At 48.7% G+C, this 25,172-nt stretch overlaps 1 protein-coding gene across 2 annotated transcripts; it reads left to right on the forward strand.

The window, feature by feature from the left end:
- The first annotated feature begins 53 nt into the window (after positions 1-53).
- Positions 54-25,080, forward strand: ccdc85cb (coiled-coil domain containing 85C, b). Of its 2 annotated transcripts, XM_088286082.1 has the most exons (7): positions 54-1,287; positions 19,295-19,374; positions 20,598-20,639; positions 21,565-21,669; positions 21,754-21,846; positions 21,924-22,022; positions 22,925-25,080. In XM_088286082.1, exons 1-7 carry the CDS (start codon positions 549-551, stop codon positions 23,012-23,014), a joined length of 1,248 nt encoding a protein of 415 aa, XP_088142208.1. In that variant the 5' UTR covers positions 54-548; the 3' UTR covers positions 23,015-25,080. The 2 variants fall into 2 exon arrangements, with proteins under 2 accessions (XP_088142208.1, XP_088142209.1); XM_088286083.1 differs by lacking the exon at positions 20,598-20,639.
- Positions 25,081-25,172: the final 92 nt, after the last annotated feature.

The raw sequence follows: 25,172 nt of genomic DNA on the forward strand, positions 1-25,172 counted from the left end.
GTTAATAGCGCTTCATTTCTACCTGCGTGCTCCCCCCACCTCCCCTCCTCCCCTGTGCTCCTCCCGCCCTCCCTGGTCTCGATTGGCCGCGTTCAAAGTCCAATGTTTGGCCGAGGACGCTGCAAGGAGGAAGGAGGAGGGGGCGCCACCATCACCGCCGCTAATTCCAGCCGCTCCTGTGAGGCTCCAATCCCGCTAAAGAGGCTTAGCAGCACGGTGGCAGGAGGGCACTCAGCGACGCCAACCGAAGTCGGACTCTTGTTTCGGTTCGAGCGAAACCAACCTGGCGCCTCACCTCTCGTGACTCGCTTGATGAGCTCCGTGTTTTGTTTCGTTTTGGTTCGGCGCGATGTCCGGCGGGGACTCGGGTGTTAGCCGCTCGTTGATAGTCGCCGATGGAATGTGTGCGTGATTGAACAGTTTCTCCTCTTTTCGCTTTAGTTTGGACAATTTGTGACGTGCTCGATGTGTTTAAACACCATCCCGCAGTTGAGGCTCGGTTGAGCGCTCTCCCCTCCTTCGAAGAAACCCTCCTGACACGCCGAGCCATGGCCAAGAACCAGTCCGAGACGGCGGGCGACGACCTGGGCCAGTTGACCGACGACGAGCTCCTCCGCGGCGGCAAGGAGGAGCTCCTGCGCCTGCTGCGCCGCGTCGACGGCGAGAAGATGAACCTGATGATGGAGCACGGCAACCTGATGAAGGACATCAATCGGCGGCTCCAGGTGCACCTCCACGAGATCCGCAGCCTGAAGGAGGTCAACCAGAAGCTCCAGGACGACAACCAGGAGCTCCGCGAGCTCTGCTGCTTCCTGGATGACGACCGGCAGAAGGGCAAGAAGCTGTCCAGGGAGTGGCAGCGCTTTGGCCGCTACACGGCCAGCGCCATGTGGAAGGAGGTGGGCGCCTACATGCTGAAGCTCAAGGAGCTGGAGGCCAACCAGGAGACGGTTCTGCGGGAGAACGCCGAGCTCAAGGAGATCATCCTCATGCTGGACGAGGAGAGGAACGGGGCGGGCTCCAGAAGCTCCATAGACAGCCAGTCCAGCCTAAGCAACCTAAACGGGGGCACTGGTACCGTCCGGGACGTTGGGGACGGGAGCAGCACCTCCAGTGCCGGAAGCGCCGGGAGTCCGGACCACCACCACCACCACAATCACAGCCGCCACCACAACCACGTCAACAAGGCCGCCCCGGAGGCTTCCAAGTTGGGCCAACCCATGCGGCGGTCCATGGACGACCTGTCGGTGCCGCAACATCACCGGAGCATCCCCAATGGACTCAACGGTGAGGAGATGAATGCGCTTATTTTTCTTTGAAGTGAACACACCCAACTTTGTTGATGTCCCTAAGTAGGCAATCATTGTCAATCTTCTTCTATGTTTTTATTTCGAACAAAACAGGCGTTATTCCCGGAGTCCTTTTTTTTGTTGTTTTTTTTAGAACAAATGTAGAAAGTAAGGCTTCACCTAAAGATTATTTTGAGAATTGATTAATTTATATTTCTTAAAAATTCCATTTTATCTTTTTTTTTTTTAAAGTTGAACTCTCCATCCCCTTTTTTTTAAAAAACCAAACCATTATTTCAAATAGTGATGTTTAACAGGACCGTTTTCAAACCGTTACCACGACAAGTATTCACTCTTTGAGTCCTCACTGATACCAAGTAACAGTACTGCGAGCACTTTTGTCATATAAATTTCATTTAACACAATAACAAAGAATAGTGAGTGACCACAGACCGTTTTTTCGGACCCAGATGACGATTCGTCGATGTTTCAAAATGCCACCTAATTTTGCCAACTACTGCCGAGGAGGATTTACTCAATGTCAGATTGATTGATTTTTGTTGTTGTTGTTTTTGCCTTAAGTATCGGTGCCTATTATTGGCTGCCTCCATGAATATGCAACACTGATACCTGGTATCGGTACTGACCCATTCGTAATTTTCCATTAAAGAGTACATGAAATATAGCATGACATTTGCAAACTTTATGCTAACATGGAATTCAAAATGCCATAGATGGGCAAATCATTTTGAAACTTTCAAACTACTAACGCACAAACAAAGCAAATAACAACAATCACAAGCTCTGAGGGAACAATGACTCGTATTTGGATTAGTTGGAGGCCTTCTCCGCCTCTTCTTCTCACTGCATCTCTCGTAGTAGAACTCAGTGCCGCTTGGCATGTTGTGGTCCTACGCCAAAGGCACCCGTCTCTAAATTCGGACTTTGAAACGAGTCACTTTTGAGTTCCCAACATAGCGACGATGCTCTCGTGTGGTTTGCCATTCAACAAACCAAACAAAATCAGGCTCATGTATAGCGAGCATGCGTGCAATGACGGCGACAGCATATGCTCATCAAAATTGCTTTTAAGGATTATGGGGGTGGTTGGCGGGGGGCTGCTTGGATTAGCCCCATCACCAAATCTTGATTGGGGAGATTAAATCAAAGGCACTCGCGCCGCATCCTTAAGTGGCCCCCTCGCTCGTTTGCTGTTCTTCACCCTGCTGTCATTTTTGTTTGTTTGCTGGAGCAATTCGATCCATTGCAAAAAAAAAACATAAGATCAATATGTTAAACTGTTTTTTAGAATAAAAGAAGAGAAGGCGCATCGTGATGAGATGTTTACAAATTTTTTTCCAAATATGCGTGCGTTTTTGCAACATTGCTGGCAGCGCAAAAGGCAGCAACCCAGTTTTGAAGAACATGGCAGCTCGGATGAAAGCGCCATCACGGATGCTCGGACTGACACTAAACCCAAACGAGCTGGAACGCTCCTTCATCCCCTCTTGGCTTCCATCCGTTTGTTTGTTTATTTATTTATCACCCCCCCCCCCTGTCCTCGTTCCTCCTCACATTTTAAAAGCATTTCTGTCGGATCACTCGGCTGGCGTGCAACATCGATTTGTGGAATTGTGGGTGAAGGTAGCAACAAATGGGGGGGGGGAGCATGCAAGCGTGCACAAGGGAGACCTTAATCCTCGTATACACACACACACATTTTTAACGGCGTTTAGCTGTCTTTACGTAACATCAGTATTATATGCCCCCCCCCGCCCCCCCTCTAAGCTGCTGTATGGCTCACACTGCCGTCCTTGCATTGCATGAAGTGGGGATTGCTTCGTTTGGATCAGCTGCGTTTGCGCCCCCGCTATGCCAAAGATGTCAAACTGGTTTTTAATTTATTTTAAAAAAAAATCGCAAACAAATTGGCCAGTTAGTAAAGAATTTCTTTAAAAAAGAGGCTTCATTCTTGCTTACTGTTCAAGTTTGCTGTCAAACTGAATGCAAAACAAAGAGTGTTGCAAATAGCGGATTTAAAGCATCCAGCTAACGTCAAGCTGTTAGCTTAATGCTAACACATAAATGAAGACGTCATATACAGGCTAACCAATAGCATCTTTGTGGCGATGTTACAACCATAGATTCTTTATCCTTGGCGAAAAACAAAAACTCTTGCTGCAGATTCCCGCGTCACGAACAGTAATTGAGTGAAGTTCTTCTTTTTTTTGTTTTCATGATTGCATTAGACTTCCACCCAGTGGCCAAGTCGTGCACGAACGATGAACCGTTGGATGCGCTTGAATAACTTTTGTACGAAGAGGAGTGTGAGAGAAGCACGCTTGCCTCATTTTAGGTCAGTGGGTTTTGGGTGGGGGGAGTGATCTGGGGGTCGGAGGTGGATTTTTTATTTTTTTTTGTTGGCTGGGAAACTTTGAAGGGGGGCTGGGCTGTCTCAAAAGAGGCCGTTTTCAGGGAGCGGTGGAGGGGGGCCCTGCTGTCCACGTAATTGAATTTCTGTTGTGACCCCTCCCCAACCCCTTCTCTTGGCGTCCAGCTTGGGTGTTTTTATTGCACCAGCGTGTGCGTGCGTGCGTGCGTGCGTGCGTGCTGTTGAGGCATCTGCTGTGAGGAGAAGACCAAAAAAAAAAAAGTCGACATTTTTTTTTTTGCTTTGAAATTGGAGCCAGTACACGAGCAAATCTTGCCGCATGACTTGCACACCAAATTTTAGTCCGGCAAAACCTGTCCACTTGTCGATTTGGGTTCTTAAATCATCTTGACTGGTTCTTCTCTTTTTTTTGGGCCGCTTTTGTGTCTTTATATTTTAGGCCAATTTAATGATCCGCCTCCACGGATGAATTGCTTATTGATTGTGGTTGTGACATTTTTTTTTTTCTTGACAGTTTTTAGCTCGTTTCAAATGTTTCTTGGCCTTCAACCGTCATGTTTCCTAACTTGATTTATTTATTTATTTTTGCATCTATGTGGAGTCTGTTTGAGTCAGCCAATAACTTTCTCATATCACAGCATCGGCTCATGACGGTTTTGGTTTTTGGTTCCCAACATAATTCTTCAAGTGGTTTTTGACTCGTTCTTGATTTAGTTGTTCGAGGTGCGTCCAAATGTATTTCTTGTCTTTGTTTTTGTTCTTGATGTCGTTGTTGGCCCGTTTTTTCGCTCGGTTCTTCTTTATTTGATTATGATTGCGCTTTTGGAATTTTTGGTTTGGAGCAGTACGGCAGTTCTTAGTGTTCAGTCTTAATAACCCGTCACTAAAAGTTTTGAGCGTTTTTCCACCCAACGTGCACACGCAGACGCACACTCGTGGATTGAAAGTGGTCGTCATCAAGTGACTGCGGACTCGCTCGTCGTTCCTGAGCGGCCAGCCGCGATGTACGAGGTAACATTTCCACTTTGCTTCTCTCCTTCGCCCTCGGGGAGAGACGTGACCTAAAAGCTCTCAATGAAAGCGCAGACGCGGCGCTCCCAGTCGGCCGCTTTTGTGGCGCTGATCCGAATGAGTCCGTCGCGTTTCTGGGGCATTGCGGGTTCGATCGCATGGGCTGCGAGTTCACGTCAACTGAACAACAAAGTGGACACCAAAGAGACCTGTTCTTGTTTCGCTTGACATTTTTTACGGTGACGTCGCACGTACGGCTGAGCTTTCCGTGAGTCCGCAAAGTCGTTGAGAAAATGTCTCGAATGAGCGTTTTAGACTTCTTCTCATCGTCTGAATGTCAAAAAGATGGAAACCGCTTGTGAAGCTGTCGTTTGCATTTCAAATAGACGTGGTGGAAATTCACTCGATGATTGATCATGCAAGGGACTGGTTTGGAGCGGGAATGGACTTCTCTGTTGTCACGTTTGCAAAATGACTAAAAACCAGAGTCGGGAAACCCAAAGGCAAGTTTTTTTTTTCGTTGTCAGTTTTCAGTGTAGGAGATTGTCAGTCACCCGTTGGACCAGTCGGGAGGAGCCTGTTGTTTTCCCGAAGGCGTGACGACACAATAGCTGTGGTTTCCCCGCGACTTTGCTTTCAAGCGGCCTAAATGTCGTCGGGCCGGAATCGGATGTTTTTGTCGCTGGCATCCTGCGCCCGCTCTCGTAACCTGGCGCGAACGGAGCCGGGTTCGGGTTTTACGTCGCGGAGTGTCTGGCTCGCGTCGTCGCGGCGGCCCGCCGGCAGGCCCGCCTCGCTGATCATGGAGATAACGCCACAAAGAGTACGCACGGCCGGCGGGGGAAAACTCTCAGCTGTGTACTGTCAATGAAAAGCCGGCCCGTCAGGATGTGCCGCATTCCTGCACCAACAAAAGAGGAAGCCGCGTCATCCTGGCGGCGCCGTCGACTCCACGCGAACAGGAAAGTGGAAAAAAACGACAGCAAAGTGTTTCCCTGCATTTGCCTTCAAACGTTTACTTGCCACCCGTTCCTTTTTCGACTGGATGGCTCATTTCTTTTGGGAAAGTGCTTCAAAACACGTGAATTGTGAGGGGGGTGACTTTTTCCCCCCCAATCTTTCCCTCCCCGTCTGCATTCATCTGTGTGGATTCCCGTCAACCTGCCGTCTGATCCGCCTCGTTCCCAAAACCTCCGCGTCAGCCGGCACAATGCGGTGAGAGATTTGGCGCGACTGCTTGATGTGATTCCAGGACTTCTATCGGGAAAATGTCTTCTCCAAGTCGTGCGTGCCTGCGTCAAAAGTTGCCGCTCCGCTTGAAATCAATTCCTCTGGCCTTGTTGCGGGTGGCTGGAAGGCCTGCGCCGTCGCCGGGGCAACGGCGATGATCATCGGGGCGAGGGGACGGGGGGGCCTCGGAATCACTGAAGCAGGAGTGAGGGTCGTGTGGGGGAGGGTGGGCCGCCCCGCACGGAATGATGCCAGGCAAACAAACATGGGGGGGGGGTCGGGGGTCAGTCGCACCATGCGCAACTTTTCTCCTCATTAGTTGGTGAATGTAAATAAGGCCTCGTCTCGGTCACTGTTGTGGACGTCTTACGTCACATCCGGCGTTAAAAAAACAAAGATGAGTAACTCGCCTGACTGACAAAGTCCAAAAAATCCCATTTGCTGCTTACAAGGCCAAGTTTAACTGGCAACACTTGCGTGACGGAAGCCATTTTTGTTGTTGGACCAATCCAGGGCCTGCTTGGGGAGTTGGGCGGGTCTCGAGTGACGCGGTGGCCCGACGTCATTTTGCGACCCAATACTTGGGCGCTTGATTAAAACTGTGGAGTCCGTCTCGCCTTGTCCTTTGTCCTTGACGGCTTTTATCGAAAGTTGCTCCGTCGCCCTCGAGCGCATATCGATTGGTGAGGTTCATTTCTAAAAATGTGATGAAGATGCAAAGCGGACGTGTGGGCTCAGGTCACGGAAGGTGAGCAGCTGCTGCGACATCAAACGCAAAGAGAACAAAAAATACACCCGGCGGCACTTGAGTTCTGTCGACGCCACGCATCTTGTGACCTTGGACCCTCCCGGTGTCGTTCCTCATCAGCGAGCCGCGACTCGTTAGACGTCCGTCCGGATTTTCTGCTTGTCGGCGCTCGGACTTGTTGGCTTCGGAGTCAGCACGTGTCCAAAGCTCGCTTACCTGTCCCAATTTTTTTTTGGGTGTCTTCGGGGTCTCGGTGCAAACAAAGTATACGTGTGTGTTGAGGAGATGACGGCAGCTTCCCGATGAGAGTCGGCGCTTTTGCGCAACCGGCGGCGAGCGCTCGTGATGGATGCGACGCTCGTCTCAAGCATCTGGATCGAATTGTTCACAAGAACGCTTTCTGGATGGGTTTCAGGTCACCTCGCCGAGCTCCTCCCGAGGCGAATTTCCTTCTTCAGGCCACGTGCCAAAGACTGGACTGAGTTAGCCGGCGAAACAACGTTTCTGTTTTGCTTTGGGCGTGCCAGCTACGAGAGCGAGAGCGAGGTCGCTCATCCTCAAAGTTTGCATTATTGAACCCAATTCAACGACAAACTCCAGAATATTCTTGTTGGCCGGCTTCAATCGACGTCGCTTTCAGCTGACTGGCCAATTTGGGGTCCTCCGGACTAATCGGCGAGTTCACCGTTGGACTGTGTTTCCAAGGAGCGGCGCCGGCTGCGTTCCGAGAAGCCGGACGGGTCGACGTTTAACACCTGAACCGATTGTTGAATTCGATGTCGTGGGAAGCCGCATCGGCTTAATTGTGCTCGCGAGGAAACAATGTCTCGGTTTGCTTTGGACGGGCCATCGAACCGAAAGTTTGGACTCCTAAACCCAACAAAAGAAATGTAGAAGTGTCACAAACAAATCTTTTGAGAACAAATTCAAATGACTAAAAAGGTTTTTGAGGGATGCAAAAAGGAAAGGTTCACTTTTCCGAGGAAATAAGATTCTTGGGCTGTGGTGCACTTGTTGAATGGAAGCTGATGGTGGGATGTGAGTGGAGGTATTTTCCCATGCGGTGGGGGTCTGCGAGGGTTCCCAGTGACCCCCCCACCCCCCCACCGTGCCCTACATTAAGGCCAGCAATGGAGCATCTGCCGCCGGGCCTTTTGTCCTGTTTCCACTCTTCCTCTTGTTTCCAGGCCTCCGTGGCGTGCCTAAATTGGGCTCATCTCGCCATTCGAGTTGAACCCAAGCAGGCGGACTTTTGTAAGCGGGTCGCCCTGAGAGAGAGCTTGGACATAAACAAGTAACAAAGGAAGGAAAGTATCCCAGAGAAAAATACTCCTGACCAGATTTGAGAGACGAGAACTGCGAAGAGTCGACCTCTAAATATTTCTCTCAATCGTCGTCTTTCCCGAACCGCTCGTCGCTTGGCGACAATCCGTCGACGGATGAAATTCCAACACAAAACGTACGAAGACCTCGCCACTTAACCCAGCGCCGGATTACGCGGGCGAGGGAGGGGTCGATCAGAGTTGTTATTTATTTGCACTCCGACATCGTAAAGCGCTTAGTTGAAATGCCGATAAAGACGAGGTTGGCTCCATCGCCGGCGTTTTCGCTTGGCATCTGCTAGCATTTTGTTTCCGTATTCACGCGAGCGTGCGATTATCTGCAACTCTGGAGATGTTCCTGGGTCTTCCTCCGATCCTCTTTGAAGAGTTGGCTGCGCGTTCGGCAGATGTTCCGATCATGTCTGATTACTCTCGGGCCGCTTTAAGCTTCTGTTTGCCAGAAAGCGGTTCAAATTTGACCACCCCCGAAAATATAACGGTGAGCGTTTTCAGTTTTGTTACTCGGTTTGCCGCAGTTGGTCGTGACGGTCTGTTGAAACGAGACTGATTTGGATTTTGTGTGATGGTCGTGGGCCATTTGTGTCCGGATGCGGACGAGCACGTTAGCTTGATGAGCTCATCTGCAACATGCTAGCCGCTCGTGATCAAAAAGGTCATATTTTACCAGGGGTCTTCTTTCGTTCCCGTGGAGACGCTTTAGGACCCGTGAGTTTGGAATGTCGCGGGTTCATTCTCTCAATCTTTGAAGAACAATGACCTCATTTCTTGGCGTGGACGCGCGGAAGGCTCCGTTGTGCTTTTTCTGCTGCTCCGTAAACATTGTCTGCGGACGTCTCACGTCGCAACTATCTGTTTATTTGCTTGAACTTAGCCCTCGGTGCGGCTGTAAAAAAGCCGAAACTGCTAAAGGTGGGATGTCGGGAAGCCTGAACGCATTTCTGTTGGAAAAAAAAAAACCCCAAAAAAGGAATACTGGCTAAATATGAGAACGGTTCCGTATATATATTAGGTCCGATGTGTGTCAGACGCGAGTTCAGGTTTCATCTGTGCCATAGAAACGAAAATGGCGAGAACCGAGAACTCTCAAATTGAACACGCGACCTGGTGTCCATGAAGGATTTAACGGAGAATATCTCAAAGCGGTGCGATTTGACTCGCGCGTGAACTCCAACACGCCGACGCTTGGCGCCATCCGAATCTCAGCCGCTTTCTTTGATGCATCCTCTGCGATGTATGCCACGCCGTGGCGATATTTGATCTGGATCTGAAATTAATTAACGGAGAGAAAAGTCAGGCCAGTCGTACAGTGCGGCAACCATCTTCCTATCTGCTCTTTTCTTGGCTCGCCGACACAAGCGTGGCTGTGGTAGCTCTTCAACGTGGCAGCGAGGTTGCTTTTTATCAGTGGGGGGGCCTCAACGTTAAAAGGATTTGAAGAGCGCGATGGGTATCTCCGCCCCGAGCGCACTCGCTTAAACCCCTTAACTCATTCACGACCAGCCCAGTAAAAAAAAAAAGGATTTTGACGTATTTATCCGTCAATGGTATTGAATGAGTTGATAAAAGTGCCCTTGTCGGGGGGTGCCGGTTTCCTCGGGGAGGAGCCCCCCCAGACCTCCCTCCTTTTTGCTTGTTGCTAGGATACGCCGCCCGTCCATTCAGTATTGTGGGCTGAGCTTCATTGGGCCAGCGTCTATTTGGCAACAAATGAAGCCAGTGGTGTCCAAAAGTGGCGCGTGGGCCATTTGTTGTGGCGTCCATTCAAATTAAGATTGAACAAGTAAGCAGTGTGAAAAGGGGGTCGCGTCCACGACGACGAATAATACGCTTGCTATTATACAACGAAGCGCCGCAGATTGGCAAATTGGCCTTTTGGTGGACTTTGCGTTGAAGTCAGGACAAAAATGTTGTCGGGTCAAAGCCTGAAAGTGCTGAGCATTTGCGGACAATTGCAAAGCTTTTTGTGCGGGCGTCACTTCCGAGCTTTTTCAAATTTGCAAAGAAACGCTTTTGAACCGAAACAGTCACAACAATTCCTTCCTTCGCACTTGCTACCGATTGACGGAATGTGGCTTGGCGGCTGCTCTGAATTCCTCGTTGGACTCCAAAATGCTGCAGAACAACAGAAAGTTTTCAGCACGTCTTTGGAATTATCTTTCGATGGTGGTGTCTTCCTCCAAAGAAAAACTTTGGAGCGCCGATTCCGTAGGAGCCATGTGCGAACGCTTAGCGGCTCTCTCAGACGACAAACGTCATCGCTAGCCGCCTGCAAAGTTCTGCCGTTGCGTCACAAAAAAAGCCGCGAGCTCAGTGACAGTCGAGGCACGGACGCTCCGCCCCTCCCCCTTCCTCCACCTCTTGCTTCTATTCAACGCAGATGTGGCAAATAATGGAAAAGCTGACTGAGGCGGGTTTTTGCCAAACCCGCATCAGCATTCTATGGCGTTCCAGAGCGGAGGAAATGCACACAGAACCAATTGTGGCGGTTTTGATCCGGGCCATTTTCATTTATTTCAACGTGGGAAAATGGAATTGAAAGACCAACATTCCGACTGTCATTCTGCACCTGTTGGTGGCGTCCCGAAAGCCAGCTCGCAAATGTCCGAGCTGACGTGGTCTGGTCTCCTTCGTCGAGCTTCATTTTTATCTTGCTTTTAAGTTTGCGTCGCTGCGCTTTCTTTTCTCCCAAATTCCAAGCGTTTCAAAAGACACAAAGCAGCTTTGGAAAAACCGGCGCACCTGCAGAATGATAAAAAATGCAAACCGCAGACGTTTTCGGGAAGATCCATGCGTTTTATCTCGGGCCTTTCCCGCTCTTTTGACATCATTGCCTCTTGGAGCGCCTTTGCATTTTTTAGCAGCGAGTCGGGCTCGCACGCACGTCGCCGCAGCGATCGGCATGTCAGCCCAAAATAGAAAGTCGGCGAATGACTTGACGCGGACCGACGGTGTCGAGTCGCGTCAAGTCGTGATTGCGCAACGGGACAAACACGACGCACACCCCCTCGCATTCCGGTCCCATTCTCGTTTTTTTTTTTTTTTTCTTTCCTTCTTCTTTAAACAGACGCCACGCCTGCTCCGAGGCCCGGCGTTTTCCACTCGGTGGTCTGACTTCTTGACAGCGTCTGAGCCGCCACTCCTTGCCAAGTCGTTATCGCAAGGCCTCTCTCGTTTTCTGCGTTCTCTTTGCAACCTTTTAAAAGATCCCGGAAGCGACTTGACAGGCAATCTTGAGGAAAGCGAGCGCCACACATTGTCGTTATATGGCCTTGTTAAAAAAAAAAAAAAAGGGCATTGTTCCGCGAGTCACGCGTGCTGCCCGTGAACGAAACACGACTCATGACCAAGAGAACAAACTAAGCAAGAACATTTCATGACATTTCTTCGCGTTACTTTCTCTCTTTTTTTTTTTTTTTATCATTCTCCAGACCAACTTTTATTTGAACATTTTTTTCCACTTAAGTTGAACGAGACGTCGAAAGCACGCCAGCTTCCTTCCTCGTTCCCAAAACCAAATCGGGATTTGTTTCATTTCCAACTCTGAAGTGACTGCGAACGCTTGTTTGTCGGCGCCGTACGCACGTGCGTTGTGATTGGCCGCTGACCGGTCCAGCGTTTCCCCGCCCACTCATCCAACGTAAGCCGGCCCGCCGCCCCGATGACGATAAGCGAGAAGGAAGAGACGGACGGCCGCGTTTGCTCCGGTCTGGACGCTGATCAACAAAACGAGCGTGACCCGAACACGCAAACGCTGAACCTCAGCCAGTGGGAAGCCAGCTCGACGGGCTAGCATATGTTCCCCTCGCTAATCTGCGGCTTTTATAGTAAGATGATTAGAGGATTGATAACCCTGCATTCCCCCCCCCCCAAAAAAAACAACAAATGTCTGGAGCTCGTACGCGTCCGTTTAGCCTTTTTTAACCTTCTCCTTTATTCTAAACGCGCATGAATCAAAGTAAACGCGCCACGGGAATCACTGCGAGGAGTCGCACGTTGCGTTTGGTCCGAACGGGACCACCTGCCGGCCCGCGGCTCTTTGGTATCGTCGGCGCTAATGCGAGCTGACGCAGCATCTCGCCAAGAGCATCGGGCAGACAATGGCGGGCGTCAAGTGTCCGAAGCCCGCCGCGTTGAGCTTGATTTGGTGCCGCCGCATTCTTGATGGCACGTTCCGCTGCGTTCCGCTGCGTTCCGCTGCGTTCCGCTGCGTTCCGCTGCGTTCCGCTGCGTTCCGCTGCGTTCCGCTGCGTTCCGCTGCGTTCCGCTGCGTTCCGCTGCGTTCCGCTGCGTTCCGCTGCGTTCCGCTGCGTTCCGCTGCGTTCCGCTGCGTTCCGCTGCGTTCCGCTGCGTTCCGCTGCGTTCCGCTGCGTTCCGCTGCGTTCCGCTGCGTTCCGCTGCGTTCCGCTGCGTTCCGCTGCGTTCCGCTGCGTTCCGCTGCGTTCCGCTGCGTTCCGCTGCGTTCCGCTGCGTTCCGCTGCGTTCCGCTGCGTTCCGCTGCGTTCCGCTGCGTTCCGCTGCGTTCCGCTGCGTTCCGCTGCGTTCCGCTGCGTTCCGCTGCGTTCCGCTGCGTTCCGCTGCGTTCCGCTGCGTTCCGCTGCGTTCCGCTGCGTTCCGCTGCGTTCCGCTGCGTTCCGCTGCGTTCCGCTGCGTTCCGCTGCGTTCCGCTGCGTTCCGCTGCGTTCCGCTGCGTTCCGCTGCGTTCCGCTGCGTTCCGCTGCGTTCCGCTGCGTTCCGCTGCGTTCCGCTGCGTTCCGCTGCGTTCCGCTGCGTTCCGCTGCGTTCCGCTGCGTTCCGCTGCGTTCCGCTGCGTTCCGCTGCGTTCCGCTGCGTTCCGCTGCGTTCCGCTGCGTTCCGCTGCGTTCCGCTGCGTTCCGCTGCGTTCCGCTGCGTTCCGCTGCGTTCCGCTGCGTTCCGCTGCGTTCCGCTGCGTTCCGCTGCGTTCCGCTGCGTTCCGCTGCGTTCCGCTGCGTTCCGCTGCGTTCCGCTGCGTTCCGCTGCGTTCCGCTGCGTTCCGCTGCGTTCCGCTGCGTTCCGCTGCGTTCCGCTGCGTTCCGCTGCGTTCCGCTGCGTTCCGCTGCGTTCCGCTGCGTTCCGCTGCGTTCCGCTGCGTTCCGCTGCGTTCCGCTGCGTTCCGCTGCGTTCCGCTGCGTTCCGCTGCGTTCCGCTGCGTTCCGCTGCGTTCCGCTGCGTTCCGCTGCGTTCCGCTGCGTTCCGCTGCGTTCCGCTGCGTTCCGCTATCCTGGCGCCGCGTGGGAGGTTTCATGTAAAACAAATCCATCTGTTGCATGTCGTCCTCATTGCATCATTCATTTCCACGGCAAAGTCAGATTTGATCGTCGGGGTTTTAACTTTTACATTGCGCTCAACTTCCCAAACTGACGAGGCCCGCCTCTTTGGTTGGCAGAATGCATGTAGCCCACGTGCCGCCATAACTGCCCCGCCGTGGAAGTCGTAAAACGACACACACCTTCAACAACTACCGAAAACGAGACTTGACAAACGCATGATAGGGTATCGCCCGCGTCTGCTGTAATGAAATTAGCGCTTGATGAGTTTCCATTAGGGTTTATGAGGTGTGAGTGTGTGTGCGCGTGTGTGTGCGTGTGTGCGTATGACAGCGTCCTGCTGGAGCCTTCCATTGCATTGATTCAGGGTGGGCTAACCATCTGGCTATAAACCTTTAGTCCTCCTCGCTAATGGAATTTGTCCCCCCTTTGGTGATGTGTGTGCGTGCGTGTGTGTGTGTGGGGGTGCGCGCGTATGTGTATGTACACGGGGACCAGCTACACTAATAAAACGAATGGCTCTGTCTGAGGTGTGACATGTCTAATTAAAGGAGCGCGAGTACAGATTAGGCGCGGACGAGATTTTTATCTGCTCTGTTTTTGTGAAATAATTTTTTTGGAAGCTTTATCATGACGGCAACGTGACTGCAAATTTCTCTTTTAGCTCGTCTCGTCACGTTAGCATTAATCGGAGGGACGTCTGCTGGCTAAAATGAACCTCCCGTCGTGTGCGTGCGGTTAAACATTCCGTTTTGTTTCGTCTCTTCATGTCACGGTAAATTTTAGTTTCAACTTTTTAGGAGTACACATTATGTTTAGTTGCTCGGTTGTGAAAATTCCTCCCATACCCCAAATTTGGCGTTTCATTTTCGTACAATGAGTGTGTCCGATTATTGAGAGCGATGTCACATGACATGTTGATGAATTCGAATGCACTTGAAATCCAAGCGCGATGTTGAAAATCCCGTCTTCCGATCAAAGACGATGCCCTCCGTTTCCGAAATGTCTGCAAATGTCACGGTGGCCTCCGGGCCGCTGCGACGATTCTGATATGTCACTTCCGCTCTGGATTGTTTTGAGGCTGCAAGCTACCCAGACGAAAAAAATCATTCATGGTTATGCATTTTAAACACGAAAACGGTCAAGCAAACCACATCAATGAGGTGAAGGAGCATCGGCGAGCAGAACGCCTCGCGACATACGATGAGGCGAACTCATGGAAATTAGCATCGAGAGTGAAAATGAACCTGCAAACGAGTTGTGCTTCAGTTTTCCCGGCCCTCATTTTGTCGGTCAATACGACGGCGATATTTTCCAAAGGGCGTGATGCTCGCTTGGGCTCTATTCCAAGAGAAACTGTTGGAAAACGATCAAAGTGTGGGAAGGAGGAAGGAAAAAACAAGACGTGGTGGATGCGGCTCTCGTGTGTCTTAAAGCGGCCGCGCGTTGGCCCGTCAGGTCACGTACGTTTCCCCCCAGAAAGTCGGCGGCGGCGTTGATGTAACTTGACTCTTCCTCTCTTTGATGTTTCACGCATGATATTTTCTACCTTTATACGGCGAACCGCTGTTTATCATTCCAGAGAGTCCAGTGAAATCCGCCGTAGGAAGACAATTGCGCAACATTTTCTTTGTCCGGTTTCGCATGTTCGCTTCAACTTTGAGTTTCATTCACACTTTAGGTTGATTGTCAAACTTTACATGGTGTCGAATAATTCAATCATTTTGGCTAACAAAAGTCGGCTCGCTTCATGCAAACCTTTTAATGTGAAACCTCTTCGATGGGCCGACAAAAATGAGCGCAAATTATAAACGACTTGAACAAATATGCTGCAGCAACACATACAAACAGGCATAGCGCTAACATGTAGCACACACACTTGTGTTTATTTATTGTCGTTGCTGCTTCTTTATGGCGAGTGACGTCTGATTTTCATGTTACAGCAGATGAAAAGTTCCCAAAATGTTCTAAAAGCGATTTTTCAGTGTGAGAGCAAATGTAGCGACCTGATTGGTCCTGGCACGTTTGGGTCCCCGCCGACATGCGTGCTGTGGTGTCTTTCCAGCTTGAGGGTCAAGCGGAGGCCACGTCCAATTTAAGGCCAGAGTGACGAGCTGCCGTTCCGCAACTCCTCTCGCTCTCTGGCCGCCAATCGGAGCGCCGCCGACGTGTCGTCGTTCCATCGGGATCATCATTTGAGAACTTTAGTTTTTTTCTGTCAGGGAAGGAATCGGTCCGCCGGGAAATCGATTCAAATGTGTTGATGAGAAACAATTTTCATTTCAGAGAGCGGGACTGAGCCTCGACTTGAAATAATCCCCCAACAATTAGTCAAAGCGAAACCTTTTGGACCGCATATTTCCTTGCCACCGATGGACGACTTTTGGACCAGATGGCGCTTTGTTGCCATCTAGTGGCATCTTGGAGTACTTGACCAAGAGCACCGAAACAAAAAGCGCATCGCCGGCGAGAAGTCGAACTGCCAAAGTGCATTCTGTTGATGGATTCTTTTTATTGGCTGTGACTGGACAGCGAATGTCCTGGCGTCGCAATTGGCCGAGGTCCCGCGCGGCGAATGAGACGAAGGCGGCGGGATCATAAAAAGGCTTTGAGTTGCCGTACTTAGCCGGCAATGTTTTGGCCACCTTTACCGAGCGCTCTCTGACTCTGCTTACATAAGCGCGACCTCCGCCTGCTCTCTTTAAAACCCAAACCGGCCCGGTAGGCAGATTGATGCGAATGAAGGGGGAGGCGGCGGGCGATGGCGCCATGGCAACGTGTGCTGCAAGTCCAAACTTTTTATCGGCACGTTTGCCGTCTGAAAGAGGCGACATCACTCGAATGCTGCGCCTCTTCGTGTTTTTTTTTTTACGCTTGCAAAAGCAACAAGATTTGCCTCACTGGACTGGCTAAGAGCAAAGTAGTCATTGGTGTCAAGGAAGTTTGTTATGTGCTTTGCTTCATGTTCCAGAATGACCTCACGATCGATGAAAAGGAAGCAAGTATTTTATTCTCCGAATCTATTTTCGAGCTGAGTACAAAATCTGCACGTGAGGTGTTTTGTCCACGTGGACTTGAAATGTTGTGTGAGCGTTTAAAGAGACTTTGTACGGAGACGGAAGTTTGGCTTGCTAATCGTGCAAACGTGTGTTTTTTCGTTGAATGAATTTGCAATGTCTTGAAATCCAAAAAGTTTGCGGCGCTGCGATGGCCCTCGTCAGATCGCATCCTAAAAACTGCGACTGCATTCGGACGACGTCAAGTGTTTTGGCGTTCCTCAGACAAACAATAGCCGTCGCTAATCTGTTCCGTTGTAAATAGCCAGCGAGCGCACACACACACACACACACCGGGCAGTAATTAAGATGGCGGCACAAATATAATCCCCGCGGGTTTGATGTGACGGGATTAAATCCAAAGGGCGTCCATGTTGCTGTTCTTGCAGCCTAATCAAAAGATTAAGGCCACGCGGCACTCGCCGTCCGTCCACGAAGCATCTTGACGCCCGCACGATCTTTTGCTACTTTTGCCCCACACGGTCAGCGTACAAGTACTTGCGCTCGAGTCCTCGAGTCCTCGAGTCCTCGCCCATACTTGAATGCTGCTTGGTCTTGCCATTGCGTTTGCAAGAAAACAAAACAACATCACGAAAAGGCCTGAACTTTTTCTAGACTTAATCAAATGCACGTGAAGTTGTTGCTCTCAGTCAGCCTGAGGAGGAATGTGATTGGTTGATTCAGAACGCAACCACAAAGGGGGTGTGCAGACTTTTGCAACCGCATGATCATACTTTTTCCATCTCATCCGGAAAAGATTGAAATTGTATTTCAATGGAGCCGTCCCACGGTGGATCATTTTGAACTCATCCTTTCATTTCAACGGGGGGGTGTAGACTTTTTCTTGCCACTCTACATCCAGAAAGGACGACGCGGTCGTACGACGGCGGGTTGGAGGAGAGAAGGCCGCTGGAAGTGGGTCACGGTGGCGCGCTGACGCGATTGAAAGTGACGTGTGGTGAGGATGGAGGGAGGGCGCTCGGGAGGGCGAATGGTGCCACCGTCCACGTCACCGCGCGCACGCACGCACGCACGCACGCACGCACAAAGACGAGAGAGTCAACACGACCAGGTGTGAATGTTGCTGTGCTTTGTGCCAGGCCGGCGAGTGTTTTGAAAAGAATTGAGATTGGAAAAAAACATTTTGATGTCAGACTAAATTCAAATAATTTTTGTCGAAAGTGGAAGTCAAGTCGACACACGCCCCCACGAGTCAGAACATGGCAATCGAATATTGCGTTTGTGGAACGTGAATGAAGCGGGTGGCGGCCATTTTGCTGCTTGCTGTCGCCTGAAGATGACATCACGGTTGCTTAGGCAACGAATGACCAATCACAACTTGTGATGACCCCTTTCAGAAAAAGCATTTTAGGAAAGAGAATATATATCATTTGTAGTAGTTGAATCATTTTAAAAAGTTTCAGATTTTTTGGAACTTAATCAAATGTGTTGAACTATTTTCTCCAAATGACTGTTGAGCAGTTGAGGGTGTGGCGCTCCTTTCGCCCCAAATCAGCTGAGAGAGGCTCCCGCTTCAAGGAACAAATTTGCTTCATTGAATGATTCCAATTCAACAAATGTTCACAAAATCTTTTGTGAGTTGGATCAATAAAAAGCAACATTATTTGAAAAACGGTTTTCATTTTTTCTTTTTACCAATCGCAACGTCGGCGAGCGTGACGGAAGCCCACCAAAATGGCTTTCGGAAAGCAAATTTGCCGTTTACATTCTTGCGGCCAATAAGAGACGAGCTTAAACAAACAAGGACGCCCATTCGTTGGTCCGCCTTCGTCGCGCGGCGGCCGTTGAAGAACCTTCACCTTAATCGGCTTGAGTGGAAAGCGAAGGTCAGGCCGGCATCAGATGAGTCCCGATTAGCGGCTCACAAGGCCCAACCGGGAGATTAGCGACGTCCGCGTCTTTGGACGCGCACGCCGACAATGAGCCCCTCGTTCATTTTGGGCACGTCGAAGAAACGGCCATTATGCAGTGCCAAAGAAAAGTTTTCTAACTTGAATCTAAATATATAAAGCCCAATCAAGAAAAGAAGGCGGTCGTCTTTTTGTCTTTCTTTGCGCTTGGCAAAGCAAAGCAAGCGAATCGGTGGCGCCTGACTCGAGCTTTGATGGCGCTGTCAATGAAATGCGACTTTTTTGGAGAACAGGCTCGGCGCCACCTACAGGGAGCGGGTGGCGCGCCTCACGCGGCTGCTGTCCCCCGTTTGAACCCGGCGCCGAGCGGGGAAACTCGGCGGTGCCGTGACGTGACGTGACGGATGTGCGACGCTTGTTTGCTGCGTTTGTGGCAAACAGGCGGCAGGAAAGAATGGCGAACGACGTCGGGGCAAACGGGGATGATCGCCGAGGGGAATGTGTCCGCTTTTGAACAGCTGTTTTTTTTTTTCTTTTCTTTTTCTTCCCACTTTCCAAGTGCGTGTATCACTTGAGAGATGAAAAGAATGACATGCTGAACGTATCATTTTGCCAAGTGTGATTTTTTATTTTTAACAAAAAATATCATCCGTGTTGCCGTCTACTATTTCCAGTTTCCTTTTTTGAAATATTACCTTGAATCCTGATTTTTTTTTATTAAAATTCCGATATAAAATTGTCAATATTTGCACTTTTCATCACTGTCAATTTTTCACGATTTTTATGAACACCAACTCAAAATGTCATTATATATGCGTCATTTAAGAGAAATAAAATGTTTTTTTTCTTAAATGACTTTTCATAATGATCTTTTTATCTATTTATTTATTTAAATTATTTGACACGACCTATTCTAAGGACGGATTGTGGACATAAACTAAATTGAAAAAGAAAATATCCAAACTCACGAAATGTCGCTGGAGGTGACGTGAGCTCGCTTCCGCCTCGCTCTTTTGCATCTTGGCGTCTTTTCAAATGCTAATGTCGTCTCCTCCCTTCTCTTCTGCAGATTCCTCGTCCAACTACATCCGGCAGCTGGAGACCAAAGTGCGAATTCTGGAGGACGACAACAACAAGCTGCTGTCGCAGGTGAGGCATCGCCGTGACGATTCGAACAAACAAACTTTCCAATTGACTTGAGTCAAGTGAAGACAAAACAAAAGATCAATTCAGGTCTTGTGCTGCCCTCGCGTGTGAGCAAGGAGAGCCGCACTTTCACTTCTTGACTGAGTGCACAAATGCTAAATGAACGCACTCGCAATGAACGGCGTTGAAAATAGCCAAAGTGACAATCGCCAAGTCCTGAAACAAATTGCCGAATGATAGGAAAACCGACTTTGATTAATTACTGCACTCGATTGATCGGCTATCGGAATTTTACTCGAGCAAATATCGGAATTGGAGTCAGCCTCTGCGAATGGTCATGCTCGGGCGTTTTCTCGGCGCTCAAATTGATTCGCTGCTTTGACGCTTTGAGTCATTTTGATGCAGACGGCGATGTTGCCCAGATGGTCAAACGCCGGTCGACCCCCAAAAAAAATCCTCCTGCGGCCGGCGTTTGAACTCCTCCTTTTTTTGCGTCTCGATGTTGATCCATGTTTAATTCATGACGGAGGCTTCAATGGCGAGCGTCATTCGGGCCCCGTGGCAAAAGAGCGACAGAAGCAGACGCTAAATGACACGATCCGGCGGCGTTCACCGCTCGCTGACTTTGCTCCCGTTTGGAAGATGGTGGGAAGTGAAATGGGTTCACGGCGAGGTCACGTCAGTCTGCGTGCAGACGCGAGGCTCGCTCACAAATGTTTTCTTCTCTTTCATCAGAAACCACGACGGCGCTCGAAACGCACACGCAATGTTTTTTTCATTTTATTTTCTTCACTTTCTTTTTGAACTCCTTCCAAATGGGACTTTTTTTTTTTTCAACATATCTTTTTCATTTTTGTTTTTGGATTTGAATTTGCGACACAAAACAAAATGGATTTTTCACAAAATTGTCACTCTTATATTTTTCTTGAGCTTTGCAATCCGCTTCAACTCGATTTGGATAACGCATTTCCCAAAGTCGGAGCGCCGATATTAAAGACGAGATGGCAAAAGAACACTTTGATTGAATCCTTTCAAATTTCACACGACCGTCTCCAAGTGTTCATTTTGACGTTTTTTGATTTGCAACATTTTGTTTTCGACACTCAAACAATTTCTTTTCACTGGACTGTCGCCGCATGTTTCTTGTTTCTTTTTTGTTTCTATGCCTCCCCAAATTGCTCGTTGTGGTCACTGTCATTCTCGTTGTTTTTTTTCTGCTTCCGCAGGCTCATAACCGATTTAGTTTATCACAGCTCCAAATGAAGAAGGTAACGAAACGCTCGCCCGTTTGCCGCTCACGTGACTTTCTGGTGGCGGAACGTTCAGCTCAACTTTTCGACGCCAACGTCACACGCAATGCACAATGCTGTCACGTTTTACGTCAAATCTGCAAAAACATCAACGCTCGACCTTCAAGCTGGCTCCCAAGCCATTTTAAAGGACAACGACGGAGGGCGATTATTTTGGAGGAAATGACAAAAGTGTGGCCAGTTGACGGCAGTCAGGCTCGCCGCCGCTTTTATTTTGAATACGATGCAGTCCGCAAAATACGCCGACAGCGTTTTTGATGTTGGCCACCTTCGAAATAAAAGCTCACAAACTCTTGCATGCACGGCACCGGTTTGGATTGAAAAGAATTTTCTGAAATTTCTCTGCGGACGGGCAACCAGAAGTTCACCTTGGGGGAATGCAAAGTGTCTCAGAATTGCGCGGAGAAAAGTTCTGAATTGAGATGGAAAAAGAAATGATTGACTGACATTACACACGCTTAAAACAAATCAAGTTTTTGTTCTGCTCGGCCACTCGGGTATCCAAGCAAAGCACTTTGATTCCAATCCGACGTGCTATTTGAAAAGGAATGTTGAGCTTCCCGTGGACGTTGTTAACGACTCAAGCATGACTAGCGCAGGTGTGCTCGTTCCCGCACAATGACGACATCGGCTCAACGTGGAGCCTCGCTAGACATGCTTACACGTTTTTTTCAATAAAAGCCTTGACATTTCTAAAAAAAGAAAGCCAGACTACACATTGGGAAAAAAAATCCTTTTGGTTTTTGAAAATGTTTCAAATGTTCAGGTTGGTGCTGTGGCTGTTTGCTTGTGTTTTGGGGCTGCGGGTTCACACGGAATGCACTTCATTTTATTCATGTCGTCACCACGATGACCAATCTCATCCCGGTTTTGGTGCGCTCAGTGTAATCCGGGCGACTTGCGAGCCCTGCGGAAAGGGATGACCCTTTACCACTCCGAGTCGCAGCTGTCCTCGCTGCCTCAACGCCAGGACGCCATGCGCGGCGTGGTGAGGGCGCGCACACACGCGCAGTCTGATGACAAAGGTGATGCGTCATCGGTTCGTGCTCACGCGGTTGTTGTTGACGTTCAGGTTTCGGGCCGTCTCCCCACCAGTGAGTCGTCTCCGGCCACGGGATATTTGTCGTGCGTGCAGAAGCCCGAGGCTGTGGTGCACGCCATGAAGGTGAGCGACGCAAAAGGGGAGGGGTTTAGTTGCTTTGGCCATTTTCAACGCGGGTCACGTGACTTTGGGTCCCGCAGGTTCTGGAGGTCCACGAGAACTTAGACAAGCAAGTTCCCGAAGATTACGAGGACGACCTCAGTGAAAAAGAAAAGGCCATCGTCAGAGAGATGTGCAACGTACGTAAGCGCAAGCGCACACGCGGAGACTTGATGCTGACTTTCTCTTCAAAGATGAGCCTTTAAAAAAAAAAAAAATTGTGGCTAAGGTGATTTTCTTTCTTTCTGAAAGTACATTTCACTTGCATATTTCTCAAATTATTAACACCTTTATTTTCGAAATAAAAGTTTGACTCCACAAAGTTTTATTTCTTGTTGTATTCCATTTGATGTGCTTTTTGGAATACTTCAACAGTAACATGTTTTTTGGAGAGAAAAAATTGGTAATATGTTACTGCAAGTTTTCTTCTCTCCAATAAAATATTTCTTGACATTTGACTTCATTAAGAGGTAAGTAAGTGAACACTCAACTCATTCAATACCAACCATTTTCAGAACCTCCTTTTCACTAAACAGTCCAAAAATATGTCTATTAAATGATGTGATTAAATATATGCACTCCGAATTAGATCAAAGTCATAGAATTTTTACCTTGAGAAAAAGTTCACCTTATTTTTTTAAATCGGATTGTAATTTAAAAGCCTACTTCTTAAACATAACCGTAGGTTGAACCCTCACCTTAATTTGACACCCTAACCATGACACACACGAGACCACCCTTACCTTGCAGAACAGCATCGTGATGTGTTTTTATATACCCTATTCAGTACTAAATTCCATTGCACGCTCTTATTTATCTCATTTATATATTTGTCTGTATTATTGTTGTATTGCACTGTAGAGGGGAGCTCTCTAATCTCGTTGCACTCTTGAGTACAATGACAATAAAGGGATTTCTAATTCTAATTCTATAATTCTTAAGAGTATAGAGTTTGAGTTTTGGGTTTATTTGATTTGATTTTTTTGTCCCAAATCACACTGACAAAAAAAAAAGTTTTGTAATTGTTTTGTTGCACGCGCAGGTGGTGTGGAGGAAGCTGGGCGACGCGGCCGGCTCCAAACTGTCCATCCGCCAGCACCTGTCAGGCAACCAGTTCAAGGGGCCTCTGTAGCGCCACCAGGGGGCAGCAGTGCGCTCCATCCTTTGCCCTGGAAACCACTGGAATGCCCAACCCATCGCCAATACTGGGCTCAACTCGAGCGTGCAAGTTTTGACATTGAACCACAACGTTGCGCCCACTTGACAGTTTGGGTCTGGAGAAGGAAGGTGGCAATGGTGCACATTTGCTCTGCCACAGAGGGTGGCAGAACTGGGCCCCATTCTTTGACATGAGCTCCTCTAGTGCCCCCTAGCTTCTGTCCTGGGTACCGCGTCCCAAGTGAGGTTGATCGTATCGGGTTTCTTGTTAGCGTGAGTTAACGCAATCCAAAACATTTTTCGAAGATTTAGGTGTAGCCTAACGTTGACAATTGTAGTTTCTTCTCGTTTAGGAATCATTTACAAAGCGGTGCTGTGTCATGTTTATCACTCGTGAGTAAAAAGACGTCTAATTGGTTCTTGTTAAGTCGTGTGTGTAACCACTGTGACTTAGCACTATTTGGGCTCGTTAACGTCTCCAAATCATCGTTAACGTTGTATATTCTGTATAAAAAAACAACTAATAATAGGATCATTTCTTTGTTACCATTTAACTTTTGTTTTTCGGTTGCACCAATGAACGATAAGGGTCACGCTCAGATGGAAAATCGATATAATGCGGCAAGGATAAAGTTGGAAAATCGCATAGATGTTTTTTTAGCCCCAACTTCAATTTTTCTTAAGGTACAACTTTTTCCCACCTTATCACTTGACTTGTTCCAAAAAGAAAATCAAATCGAGTGTTCCAACTTTATTCTCTTTTGAGCATCGTGCTAACAACAGTTGTGGGTGCTATGCTAGCGTGGTCATGTGATCCACTTTTAGGGTGCAAACGACACATTTAGTTGTGAATATTATCCTTTGGCTACTAGTTTTCTCTTGAGGAATATCAAGGTGATTTTTTTTCTCTCCTTGGACTTTAGAAACAATGAAACGAGGCCGTTTGGATGCTGTGTGCATGCTTGACAATCACCTTCTCAGGTTGGCGTCACGAGGAAGCGGAAAGCGTCTCGCTTTGCAACAAGACTGTTGACGCTGTGCATGTTCTTCGCAACCTTTTCTGGTTCTGACTACGTGTTAGCTGTACTCGCCCCTCAATACTTAACAACAAACTTTCCTGATGTCAGAAGCAAGAGATACGAACGATGATAATGACTCCACTTTCACTTCCACTCTGTGTAATTTAATTTCACAGGGAATCAGTATTAGGGCCACACCCTTGCCAACAGAGTATAATATTCCCTTTATTAGTCCCACAATGGGGAAATTCGAGATTCGAACCCAGGCCTCCTGGGGAGACTGGGTCCTGAACGCGGCGCCTTAGACCACTCGGCCATCCTGGTATGGTATATAAAGTCAAATTTAGTCATCTCAAGTTTTTTTTAAAGGCTTTTCAGAATTAAACTTTTGGTGGGGAAAAGGTTTTCTGGAAGAAGAAAAAAGTTTTTTTTCCTCTAAGAAAAAGAACCCTTTCTCCAGACATCAATTTATTGAGATTTAAAAATAAATGTAAGAAAAAACATTTTTAATCAAGAAAAGACAACATTCAGGCACTTTTCATGATGTATTTGTTTCCCCAGAAAAAAAAGTGTCCCTTTTTATAGAGACAAAAGATGTTGAGCTTTTTGCAAAGTTATGTTTGGAGGTTGTAGTCCTACTTTTGGTTGTAAAATATGTAAATTCTTTTCCCTTGTGTTGGAAAAATAGTTCTCTTTCCCTCCTCCTGCAGTGTGGCCCTAATAATACTTTCTCATTTCAAGCCCAGTAAAAAGTGTCCTTTTTTTCTAGGAAGCGATTGGAAGCCATGATTCTCTTGTAAAAAAAAATGTACATAGACATTTTGGACTTGTACACATTTTGCATTTGGAACACTGGTACAAGTGACTGCGCTGACATTCCCGCCCGTAGTGGCTTAGCATGACTGTAACGTCTTCAATGTCTTCCCGTCCACCTCAAAGCATCCGAGCGGATCGCAGCTGGCGGAATAGGCCACGTTTAGAATCAGAAGGAGAGAAAATAAAATAAGAGTTGATTTAATAACCTGTCTGCTGACTTCATTTTTGGACCAACACTGCCCTCGTGTGGCACCACCGGGAACATTTGGAATATGGGATAATTGTTGCAACCCATAG

This window comes from Idiotropiscis lumnitzeri, chromosome 21 (assembly GCF_059441095.1).
Source record: "Idiotropiscis lumnitzeri isolate Australia: NSW breed Sydney's pygmy pipehorse chromosome 21, RoL_Ilum_1.0, whole genome shotgun sequence".
In the NCBI taxonomy this organism is placed as follows: Eukaryota; Metazoa; Chordata; class Actinopteri; order Syngnathiformes; family Syngnathidae; genus Idiotropiscis; species Idiotropiscis lumnitzeri.